General features: G+C 42.3%; 2 protein-coding genes across 4 annotated transcripts in view; one reads left to right on the top strand and one right to left on the bottom strand.

Moving 5' to 3' along the window:
- The window catches only part of igfbp6b (insulin-like growth factor binding protein 6b), a 4,678-nt gene extending 4,241 nt beyond the window's left edge, over positions 1–437 (bottom strand). Inside the window, exon 1 of the mRNA XM_069721908.1 lies at positions 1–437. This exon is cut by the window's left edge and continues 133 nt beyond it. Coding sequence (XP_069578009.1) covers positions 1–204 — 204 coding nt within the window. The 5' untranslated portion in view covers positions 205–437.
- A 1,957-nt stretch (positions 438–2,394) lies between these two features.
- Positions 2,395–12,448, top strand: part of spryd3 (SPRY domain containing 3) — a 44,895-nt gene continuing 34,841 nt past the window's right edge. For 2 of the 3 annotated variants that reach the window (XM_069721901.1, XM_069721902.1), the window contains exons 1-6: positions 2,395–2,497; positions 3,918–4,045; positions 4,822–4,897; positions 9,179–9,303; positions 10,685–10,820; positions 10,938–11,126. In XM_069721901.1, coding sequence (XP_069578002.1) covers positions 3,918–4,045; positions 4,822–4,897; positions 9,179–9,303; positions 10,685–10,820; positions 10,938–11,126 — 654 coding nt within the window. In that variant the 5' untranslated portion in view covers positions 2,395–2,497. Of the gene's footprint in view, positions 2,498–3,917; positions 4,046–4,821; positions 4,898–6,331; positions 6,357–9,178; positions 9,304–10,684; positions 10,821–10,937; positions 11,127–12,448 lie in introns of those variants that run through there. The other variant, XM_069721903.1, reaches the window with a different exon arrangement.

The raw sequence follows: 12,448 nt of genomic DNA, 5'->3' as shown, positions 1-12,448 counted from the left end.
CGTGTACACGCCGCAGGGCTCTCCCTGGGCCAGCACCGACGTGCTGCCGGCGGCGCTGTGATCCCTGGGGGGCCGACCCGCCCCCAGCGGATCCCGGCAGGAGGGGCAGACCTTGAAGGGTCCCAGGCGGTCCGCCCCGGTCCACGATCCGCAGTGGGCGATCAGCAGCAAAACAACGGCTGTTAAGTTGGAAAGGATGGGCATTTTTTTCTTTTTCTGTCCAGGTTCTCCAAACCACTGTCACTCTCTCTCCTTCAGTTAAATGTGGCCGATGCTATTTCTGGATCTCTCTCTCTCTCTCTCTCTCTCTCTCTCTCTCTCGGTCTTCCTCCTGTTTTTTTTCCTTCTCTAACAGAAGCTTCCCGTCTGGTTGCTGGAGTCCCCCTGCAGAGCCACAGGAGACAAATGGAGATCGGGAGAGACAGCAAAAGCACCAGCTTTTAAAGATCTGAAAGGCGGTGAGAGAGAGAGAGAGAGAGAGAGAGAGAGAGAGAGAGAGAGAGAGAGAGAGAGAGAGAGCACACAGTTATGACACCTTCAGGGGCTGGGACTCAGAGAGGGGGGGTGGGGGAGGGAGGGAGGGAGGAGAGGGAGAGCAAGTGGGGGGTGGATTATGTTCCTTTCAGAATTTATCAAACTCTCCCCCGTTCCTCTCATCCACCCCACATCTGGTCCTTCTCCACTTCTTCCTTTCAACATGAACCGGCAGCAGCAGGAGTCACTGTTTGCACTTTCTTTCTTCCGATGTCAGACCTTTCTGGAAACAATATTTGCCATGGCAACAAAATACAAACGTATATGTCGCCTGGTGCTGCTGTTCGCTACAGCTGTTCCTCCTGCTTGAACTGTGTCTGAGAATATTTCCTGAACATTAATCCTGCACAGCTGAGTCCTTCACCTCCGTCCTGCTCTCTGTGGCAAAAGTTTACAGATTCAGCGATGCACGTACGTGTCAGTACAGGAATCCTCCACGCATGTGCATCAACTCGGCTCACGTCTCGAATTCATAATCCAGCCTTTAAAGTCAATTTCTGAGATTTCTTTTTCAGCAGCTAACATTCTCAACGTTAGTGGAAGGGCTGTCGGTCGCCAGCTGTTTGAGTTGGAAGAGTAATCATCTGGATAATTAGGAGGAGGAGGAGGAGGGAGGATTCACTTTTGCAGGAATGCACATGGACCAGCTGAGTCCAGTTCCCTAATAATAATAATAATAATAATAATAATAATAATAATAATAATAATAATAATAATAATAATAACCACTCAGCCAGCCGGGATCGTTCTACACGGCCGTCTTTAAAAGATCTCCACTTATCTTTTCACTTTTCTCCTCAATGTCTCCTCTGTGGAATATTCTGATGGGTGCAGGTTATTTAGTGGATATAAATAAAACATAATTCGCGTTCTCTTCAAGACAAGATGCAAAAAGTAACTTTGCAATTTGTTTAAACCTTAAATTCTCAGTAAAATCTGCACTTTTATGTGAGCATGTTCGTGACTTTTGTGAGAGTATTTCCTGTCTTAATTTATTACCAATGCAAAGATTTGTGGTGGCAGCTATTTTATGTGAGAAAATCTTTTGAGTTTGTGTTTGACTTTTGCTCCAATATCAATGCAAAAGATGCAAATAAAGGCATAAAGTTGGTGTAGAAGAAGACCTCCCTGAACATACACCACAAAAAAAGAGGATTTCAGAGCTACAATGTTGATTAGTGACGACATCTCACTGCCTATAAAACACAGCGTGTGCACGGTACGAGACTTCAGACATTTGAGGAACAAAGTGGGTCCCTGGCTCTGATTCTCCACCGGTTCTGTACCGGCTGGACTTTCAGGGCTACGTGAGGCCAGAATTGGGGCCCCGCCATCAGCCGCCCTGTTGTCCTGATTCATGTTGGCGCGGAGGGCAAGAAATCACCTGCCGCCTTGTGTTCCCATCAGCTGGCGAGCTGCAGCAAACGCTGGTCTGGATTTCTACACATCAGGAGAAATGTTCCAAAGTGCTTGCCAGACCGACGGGTTCTTTTCCACAACTTCCCTGGATTATTCATTTCTCCTCCAGATTCTTCCCCCTTCACAGGTTCAGGTCTATCCCAGCTGGCTCTGAGTCCAAACCCACCATGTGATGACTACTGTCCTCCTGAGCTAACTCTGAACTTTGGTTGTACTATTATTATTATTATTATTAATTTAATAGGGTTTTGTCATGTGATACTCGCTGCAGGGAAACAAGCTGCTCCACAAAGTGTGTTGTGAAGCGCTCATTGGTTTTAAACGTGGTGAATAAAGGTTCTTATGGACACACATCGGGACGATGTGATTGGCTGAACGCCTTCTCACCATTTTTCTAACCTCGCTGTGATTTGCTACTTAATCAACGGGGGTCTGACGTCACTGAGAAGCGCCGAACTCTTAGTTTATAAAGTTTTCCGTGCGGAGCGATGGACAGCTGATGGACAACGGTGGCTTTCTGTCTCATTAGCCGGCCAGATAACAGGTAGGCGACCACACAGAGCTGTAAGGCAGCGGGCAGCTCTCTCCGTGTCGGGAGCAGCCTCCCGCTGAGCAGGGAACCCAGCTAGCGCATTAGCCGCTAACGATGCTAACGCGCGATGAAAAGGACTTCCTCGTCACCAACGGACGAGCGGAAGTCGTGATTTGAACATGTCGTCCAGTCAACACGAGTCTTCGGGACGTTTCAGTCAACAGAAGTTAACTGTCTGAACGTCAACGGCAGCTCAACTTAAAGCAGCTTTATCGTTAGCACGGGGCTCGTCAGCTCGCGAACCTTGACCGGGTCACGTGTAAACAGGGACACGCCCCCTCGACCGACACGCCCCTCCGCGCGACACGCCCCCTCGACCGACACGCCCCTCCGCCGACACTCAGATCAGTAATCAGCCAGTTTCCAGCTCAGTCAATGTCTGTAAAACAAAATTAAGTGTTTGCAGATCAAGTGTGATCATAACTGTTGTTTACTAGAACGTCATCAGTGTGCGCCAGTCGCCTGTCACCTCTTATTCTAATATTAATATATTATTTATAAACAGTGTAGTAGGTGATAGTTTAGGAACGAGTGTGTGCGATTATTGAGACATATTTTCTATTTATTTCTATTTTATAATTGTATGCTGGGCTGGAATTTATTGATATTAGATCAATATTGTAATATGAGAGTAAATATCATCTGATTCTGCATGTCGTAATATCCTCATGTGGTAAAACTGTTGTCTTTTCCTAGTTATAAAAGCTGCATTACATTAAAGTGATGACATTTTCTGAACGTATTGTTTGCCTTTAACCAGTCAATCATTATATCCACATTACTGATAATTATTCACTGAAAATCTTATAGTGTAAATATTTTGAAACATCAACAGTTGTCCCCACCAGATTGTCGCAGCATCCCTACAAAGGTGTATTAGATATCTAGCTATATATTTATCTATCACCCCAACTGCACGCATTACATCATTATATTTGTGTCTACCTGCAGATTGACATATAATAGTAGCTGAATGCGGTACAATATATATTCTTTGCATGGTTTCTGACAAATAAATATGTACCAACCTAAATAATAATAAGAGTAAAAATGGTGTAAAATAGAGCATTAAAGCTCTAAATAAAACTGATAAAAAATGTCTTTGGGTTTGAACTTTGTTGGAAAATATAACTACAGAACTCGACAACATTTTGAACAAATGTCTCATTATTTTTAGACCTTTTAGTGTGTAAAATTTGTATTCAGCACTTTACTTTTTATGCAATAAGTATCACTCTAAAAATAGTAAAATTACAGTATTGGTGACCTTATCACGGTCACACCTTTAAATGACAAGATAAATTAATGTATATGAGGTGTGTGTTAGAGGAGCTGCTGAGTAACAGTAACGTCCCTTTAATTCTCCTGTCAGATGGACGACATCAACGTACTCCACCACAGATGCCTCCTGAATCTGAGGCGTCGGATCCGAGACATCGGGGATGGGCGGCCGGCGCAGGAACGATACATGAGGTTGCAGAAGGACGGCGACACGCTCAGGTCAGCCACTTCTCCTTTATGTTTCAGCTGAGTTTGTTATCTGTGATGTTAGAACATATACTGCAGCTTGTGTTCTTCTATCCTCCCTAAATCCACAAACAATATGTGATGGAGGGATGCAAGAAAGAACATGCAGGAATATTGGATAATATTCTTTTGATTCACCCGCAGTTTTCTCTGAGATTTACATGTCAAATCAATAAACCGAGCAGATATGACCGAAACTAAATTGTAGCCACAACTTAAAAACCCATGTTGTTGTGGAAAAGAGGAACTGAAGTTTTCTTCCAGATTTGAACCGATTCATAGGAAAATGTCTGGTCCAACATTGTCCCGAAATATGAGACACGTCCTGTTATAAAGGACTTTCAAGCTGTTGGTGATTGACGATTTTAGGTCCATCCAGGATAGACTGATTTTACCCAAATGTATTGAAATCGCTTTAAATCGGTGGCAGTTCTACATCTATTGTTATTTATTAATATTTGTCCAATTATATCTCATTTGTGCTGCACGTATTTCCAATGTGGGTTCTCTCCGGGTTCTCCGGCTTCCTCCCATCATCCAAAAACATGCACTTCAGGTCTAACAAAATCAAATGACAGGTCATCATTGTAAATGAGAATTGGTTCTCAATTGATTCTACCTGGTTAAATAAAGGTCATATATATGAAAAACCTGGGTTTCTGTGAGCTGAGAGACATTTCCGATTGTGCGTAAAGCAGTCGGACCTGTCAGAAATCCCCGATTGTTAACCTGTGATTTCTCCTCTTCAGTTACCAAGGGAACTCTGAAGAAGTGGGTTGCTATGTGGCTGGTCATCCTCTGTCAAAGGGAAACTGCTACTTTGAGGTGAGGCACAGTGGTGATGCTGTGAGTCAGAGTCGCTCCAGGATATCTCTAAAGGAGTTATTCGTGCATCATTACCAGTCGTGATCCCTTCATAATACAATCCGGCAACAATTAATGCAAATTCAAGCAAACGCCGGAATATTTGAGGGAGCTTGAATTTGTTCAATATTCCCGCGAAAAAATGTCATCAACAGAAACTGTGCTGAAAGTGTGAAGGGCATAAAGTAAGTCTTTTCAAACTAAATCCGCTAAAACTAAACTTATCAACACTCGTTTCCAGTCAGAAAGGCTCTGCTGCTGTTCTCTCAGCACCAAACACAACTCCTCTTGGAGGAAACCGGAAGTGACTGGATTTGCAGGAAATGTGGCCTTCATAATAAAAGTTTCTAATTAAACGCTTATTATCAATGGAAGTGATTACAAACAGCATTTAAAGCTCTTATTTTGACATTTGATGTAGTTGGTTTTATATTTCAGTCACATACTGTCTGTTCTGGAAACATACTTAACTTTTATGATTTTTCTTTTTTACTTTTAACCCCATAGTTTTCCAATAAATCAATTTGAATGAATAAATTAAAAAACACAATATCTAAAATATATCTGTCAGTATTGTGCGGCATGATTATAATCAAAGAAGTGATTATATATTTATTCCTTTATCAGGTAGTGCTTAAAAAATAAAATACAAATTGCGTTGAGTTGCAATTGTGTTTTCAAATTTCCCTCAATTTTACGCAAAAAAACTCACTTCAAACGTTGCAAATGACATCGCAATTTTTGAGAACATCTCCCCTCCCCACCAAGTCCCTAGTTCACCAGTGAAGAAACCACAACCTCAAAAATGTCCATGCTGCGTTAGGAAAGAGGACGACGGCGGTGTGACACTGCTGAAGTCTCTGGGTGAAAGATTTAGTCTGACACACGGTGCAGGACGGAGAAAGTATTATACACTTATTTAGCGAAAGGTCCGTCCTCGCAGTAAAAAGAAAACGTGTCTTGCTGATTTAGCACAGGAAAAGTTGCAAGAGTTGGATCATAAATTCAGGCAACGGTAGCGTGTTATTTATGAGCTAGTGTTTTGGTGACGCGGTCCAGAGGCAGCAGGTGAGGCAGGCGCTTCTTTTACAGGATGGTTTTTAGGCTTCAGGAGGAAACGATAGGCTCGATACGATACGATACGATACGATACGATACGATATGATACGATACGATACGATACCCATCGAACCGACGTAATTCTGCCGGGCTGCAAATAGAGCGAAACAGAACCACATAATCTGCCTCTACCATTCTTCTCAAACTTTTTCTTGTTAATATAAGAAACACTATTTTAGATAAATATCTCAACGTTGCAGATATGTTTCTTCCAGATTCGTGCCTTATGTGACATTTCTTTTAAATCTTATCCTCTCTTCTCTCTTTCTCTCCCAGTAAGAGAAACCTTCAAGACAATAAGGTTTGTATTTAAATGAGATTCACATTCAGAAGGGCCGAAAGATCTCTCTGACATTTAAAGTAATAGGTTTCCCCCGTGGTCGTTTCCCAGAGGTTTACGCTACATTATTCTCTCCATGACGCACACGCTTGTCAGTTTCCCAGATATCTTGAAAAACTAATTTTGGGAGCATTTATTCTGATAAAGGTCAGGGCTCCTGTCGACGTCTGCGTCACCACCATCCTCCTGTTTCTCCCCGTTCCGCTTTCATGAGGAATCTGTTCCACCTCCGCTGCACTTCCCCCCCGCTCTTCATCATCTCCTCCTCGAGCCCGGCTGAACGTCTGCAGCATTCCTCTTGTTTTATTAGATTTATCTTAAAATGAAAACAAGTACCTACCTTCATAACTTCACGGCACATTCCTGCTCTTTTCCCTAATCAAAGTCGTCTGCCGTGTTTTTGTAGCTTTTAGTTGTGTCACACAGACACTTGTGACATTTCATCGATGTGAAAGTGGTGACGTGCCAAGGCCGTGAATTTACTTCTTCTAAACAAAGCAGGCTCCAGAGTATTATCCCGTCAACGGCCAGACTGGAAAAGAATTCAGGCCAAAAACCTTCAGTAAGGTGAAACCCAAGAAGTTTTTTTGGTTTGACGTGCTGATAGCCGTCGAGCAGGAGCCAGGATGGGGGGGTCCGGGATGAAGAGGGAGGAGGAGGAAACGAAGTGAGAATTGATTTGGAGAGGTCACTAATAAAAGAACCTACCGGACAGGGCAGTTCTCCTGCAGGTGACTGCGTTAGCGTCCAGCTGATTTAGCTGATTGGGTTCAGCTTGCGTGCTTTGGTTCCGTCTGTGGTGAGGAAGGGATGCAGATGTTTTGCCACCGGGCCAATAGGCTGTACAGATGTGCCGGTATCATATTTTAATACAACAGAAAACAGTTTCGTCATGTTAATCCAACTTTCCTCGAACACTACTTTTAATGCGAAATACAATACAAATACACAATGACTTTCATGGACTGAATTAAATCCAACAAAGTCATCAGTGAACTGTATATCAGACACTAGCTGGTGTAATAGGTGAATATGTGAGCCCCTCCCCCAAAGTGAGCGGAGTGTGACGCCATGTTGGTAAATGACCGTTGCAGAGTTTTAGGCAATGCTCTTGCTCGGGCTCATAGACTTGAAATTAAAGTGGATGTAGCTTTCAGGTCTGAAAAATTAGGCTGAAGTGTCTTAAACTGCAATACCACTGAGGGCCACTAGTGGTTGGCTCCAAAAAGCCTGCGGCTCCATAGACTCCCGTTCAAAAAGCAGTGTTTTTGGGGGCATGTCTGTTTGATTGACAGGCCTGTGGTGCAGTCAGGTTTCCGCTATAGGCGGACGGGTCATATCGTCCATGGGTTTCCAATCAGATCAGTCAGATCCACCGCTGGCGCCTCCCCAGCTCATCCGTATATGGTCACTTCCTGCTACAAAATAGCAAGATGGTGACGGCCATAATCCAACCTCGGGGCTTCATAACTTCAGTTCACAAACCAATGGGTGACGTCACTGCTGGTTGCTGCTTAATTCGGCTTAAACTCCTTGACATTTGTTCGAGTTGCTCCAACTGTTTCTATCGCTTCATTTAGATTTTTTTTTTGTGTGACTCTATTGTCCCTGCATTTAGCCCCTCCCACTTTTTGCAAATTGCCCCGCCCCTCTTTCGGGTGGCTGAGCGAACTTTAATGCGAACAGTTTCCACACTGTCATCACAGCAGAAGAAAAGCTGAAGTTGCAAATGAATGGACATCAAATTCACTTCAAACAAAAGCAGACTCGTCGTTTAATTCAAGACAGCTGACTGGAAGTCGCTTTAAACATTTTCGGACGTGTTGATTTCCTTTATGTGTTAATAGTATTGAAAGAAGCTCACTGCCAATCATCTTTACTCCTCTGTTCTAATCTTATAAGAATACATCTATGTCTACGAGGCCTTCTGATCTTCTCTGATGCGAGCGGCCTCCATCAGCTGTTGGTTGCTGAAGGCAGCGTAATGGTTGCCACATTGTCGTAGTTTTGATTGCGGTCATAATTGTCTCAGTGTTGTAATTCCCCAATTAAACCCAATAAACAATCAAAAAAACATGCCCACAAGTAAGATGAAGGCTGCGTCGGTCCACTTTTGGTGGCAATTTTCCATCTTGCAAAAATGGAGCACCATTGGCGTCCAGTTGAATTTGCGTTTCTGGCCATCTAATGACTATAAAATCCAATATATCTTCTCAGTTTCAGCTCTGTTTGACTCTCCTGAGAAAAGAATCTGGGTCATTAGCTTGATGTTTAAATGCTTTTGTGATGGTAATTTTAATTTGTTGGGGGTTTATGAACCAACTGACCAGCCAATAAGAGTTTTCCGTAGTGCTGGAGCATTGCAGTAAGTGCAAACTGTATTCATGGTAATACAAATTGGTATAAAAGTCAGCTGTAGACCTGTGCAGGCAGATTGAGGTCTATGAAATGCAGAGATTTACTTCTTTTCCTGAGTCGTTTTTCCATTAAAGTGCAACTCAGTGAAGTCAATTTAAAACTTGTGTTTTTTTATTTTAGTTCTCGGCTGTAAATTAATGTTGTTTTAAAAGTAGCTTTTTCAATTCTCCCACAGAAGTAAACAGAATTTAAATGTAACAATTGAACTGCTGCCACAGTTGAAGTGACTTGGTGTGTGTGTGTGTGTGTGTGTGTGTGTGTGTGTGTGTGTGTGTGTGTGTGTGTGTGTGTGTGTGTGTGTGTGTGTGTGTGTGTGTGTGTGTGTGTGTGTGTGTGTGTGTGTGTGTGTGTGTGTGTGTGTGTAGGTGACTATAGTGGACCCGGGTGTGAGGGGGACCATTGCAGTGGGCCTGGTGCCTAAGTTCTACCGTCTGGACCACCAGCCCGGCTGGCTGCCGTACTCCGTAGCTTACCACGCCGACAACGGCAAGTAAGTCCAACCGCCATTCTTCTGCTTTCCCTTTTATGTTTTTTTTTAAAATCTTTTTTCACCAATATAAACGCACTTAATACAAGAAGAGAATTTTTGGCCCTTTTGCCCTGAACGCTGTTTTATTTGTGGGGCTTCAGGTTACAGTTTTCCAACCATGATTTCATTTGTTTGTCTTTTTTTTGTTTTTGACTGATCACTGAATAATGAAAAATGCACATCACAGTTTATCAGAGCTCAAGCCGACATCTTCAGATAGATTTTTTTTCACCAAAACCTTGTATGTTGAATTTAAATTGAAAGCAGGGAGTAGTGATTTCTAGCATAAATACTGCATTTTTTTTTTACAGCAGCCCCACAACTGCCTTCTGGTTTCACCTGTCGACACATTAATTGCAACGGTAAACACGTGTCGTACATTTTCAGGCCACACTGATCTGTGATTACACACTTTCATATATCTTGATCTCCTTTTGGTGAGATGATGGGAAGTTTTTCGTTGTCTGGCTAACACTGAATTAATGTAGTTGGTTTACGTGGTTTTACTCATTTTCTGGAGGAGAACGACAGCTGGGGCAAGAGAAGGTTTACAAGGGAAAAGATGTTCTTATTTCTGAATCTTTAGGGCTTCACATGCTGCAGGAATGATGAACAAACAACACAAAACTCTTTCAAATCAGCACAGTTGTTATTAAAGTATTACGATATTCCACTGAAGGAGGTAAACACACTGACAGAGAGGCTTTAATGTGATGTATCGTAGTGCACATCAGTCAGTCCTGATACAGCAGCCAGACAGACAGATGGACGGACAGAGAAGAAGTGCTGTTTGAGAATATATTTGGTTCAGACCTGATTTTTCAGGTTGCGCTGGCCAACATGTAAAAAGCTGTTCTGTCTGCATGTGAGCTTCAAGTGCAGCATGTGCATGAAAATTCTCCACAACGAAAACTCGCGATGTCACGACACCTGAAACGCATCATGTGATTGGTTGATTCTTTTTTTCGTGGTACAAAAGCTCAGAAACATCAAGCTCCTTTTGAACACCCCCCTCCCAAAAAAACCCCCCAAAAAACATTGCTTTTTCACCAGCAATATTCATGTTCTGTGTGAAAGTGCTCATCACAGTTCAAACAAATACATTGATGTATTAATTGCATGAACAAATTGCTTGTATATGTCTTCTTTGAACCCGATATATGTTTCCTTCACGTTACTTAAAGAACAAAATGTGGATTTATATTTGTGAGGAGTGAAGCCAGTGTAGGTTGGTTTTGCTGCCATGATAAGCACAAGTATGAATATAGCTTTAGCTGTCATATTGTCAACGCTTCAATAGAAAATCATCGGCAGTGTAAAACATCTCTTCTTTCTTGTTCAGGTTGTACAATGGGAACCCGGTGGGGCAGCAGTTTGGGCCTAAATGTGCTCGTGGTGACCGCATCGGCTGTGGAATACACTCGGAAAACATAGAAGCGGGTTTCACGACGGTCTTTTTCACCAAAAACGGCAAAGAGGTCGGTGTTGTTTTCGTCTTTAATGACATGCGTATTTGAAAACGGGCCAAGCGGAAGTGTCGTCTTTCTTTCTGTCGGTTCACTCGCTGCTTCATTCCACCACTCCTCCTGGTGCAGGTGGGTTCGGTGGAGGTCCCAGTGTCGGCGGAGGGGCTGTTCCCCGCTGTAGGGATGCACTCAATGGGGGAGGAGGTGAAGGTGGACCTGCAGGCCGAGTGGTTCCTGGAGGAGGACGACAGCATGATGATGGTGGACAGCCACGAAGACGACTGGGGCCGGCTTTACGACGTCCGAGTGAGCGGCACGGTAAGAAGGACAAAAAATAGTCCCTTTCCTTTTTTTTCTTGTTTTCCTGGACATTTTCTTGGAACGTTTAGCTGTTCGGTGCCAATTTAGCACAAAGATTGTATTTCTGAGTATTCAGAGTATAACTTGTGCTCAACATGCTACATTTAGATGCAAATGAGAGCTGCCTCATGAACACGTGCAGTTTAAGATGGACCGCAAGCAGCAGTTATTATAAACACGAGAGCTGCAACGATCAATCAATTAATCACCAACTTCATTAATAATAGGGATGGGACATGATTTTAGACAAGTTGTTATAATATAATATATCAATTAGTATGTGAGACTATTGGTTTTCCTTATTTCCGCCTATATATATATATATATATATATATATATATATATATATATATATATATATATATATATATATATATATAATAATTATTATAATGTGATTAATAATCGAATAGTTACGTGCATATATTGAATAGTACTTTTGCTTGAAATGCCCATCCCTAATTAATATTAAATTAATAGTATTTTTAATTAAAGAAATGCTAAATTTCTGTGATTGCAGCTTCTGAAATGTGAATATTTTTGAGTTCCTTTGTCCTCCATGAAAATAAACTGAATATTTTGTTTGTGGTCGGTTGGTCTGGACAAAACAGGAAACTTTAAGCTGCATCTTCGGTTCTTAGAAACACTGGTTGACATCTTTCACCATTTTCTGACGTTTCAAAGATCAAACGGCAAATGGATTAATCAAGAAAATAACAGATTAATGGAAATAACCATCCTACAAACTGTAAGTGTATGTGAGATTTTAAAAATAAGATAATAATTTTTGTCTTTTTGAGACTGTGACAATATAGATATACAATATATATTCAGTGTATAAACTGTTTATAAAAGTGGACGTATCTTCCGGGTCTGAAAAGTGAAGTCAATGCGGAAGTGCCTTTAAAGTGCAATACCACCGAGGGCCACTAGAGGTTGGCTCCAAAACAACATCCAGCTCCATAGACTCCCATTCAACTTATCCAAGGAAAAACAAAGTTATTAAAATTTTCCCACAAGTTATTATAGTGTCTTTTGCGAGACTCGCTCCTTCTGATCAGTGTTACTGTGATTCATCTGAAAATAAACCCATCTTTCATTCGATATTAGGGCTCCAAGAGAGGTATGTTTGGGGGGCGTGTCTGGTTTGATTGACATGTCTGGGGTGAAGTCAGGTTACCGATGTAGGTGGGCGGGGCATAGTGTCCTCAGGCTCTCATTCCTTCAACCGAACTCAACGCTTCAAAGTGTCAGTTGACTAACCGGTGACATCAGCGCCG

The sequence above is a fragment of the Brachyistius frenatus genome, unplaced genomic scaffold, assembly GCF_029030835.1.
Source record: "Brachyistius frenatus isolate BFR_SWC_R1_liver_20210118 unplaced genomic scaffold, ASM2903083v1 Contig_278, whole genome shotgun sequence".
In the NCBI taxonomy this organism is placed as follows: domain Eukaryota; kingdom Metazoa; phylum Chordata; class Actinopteri; family Embiotocidae; genus Brachyistius; species Brachyistius frenatus.
The sequence above is the reverse complement of the archived record's forward strand: the minus strand, read 5'-3'. Positions and strand labels throughout refer to the sequence as shown.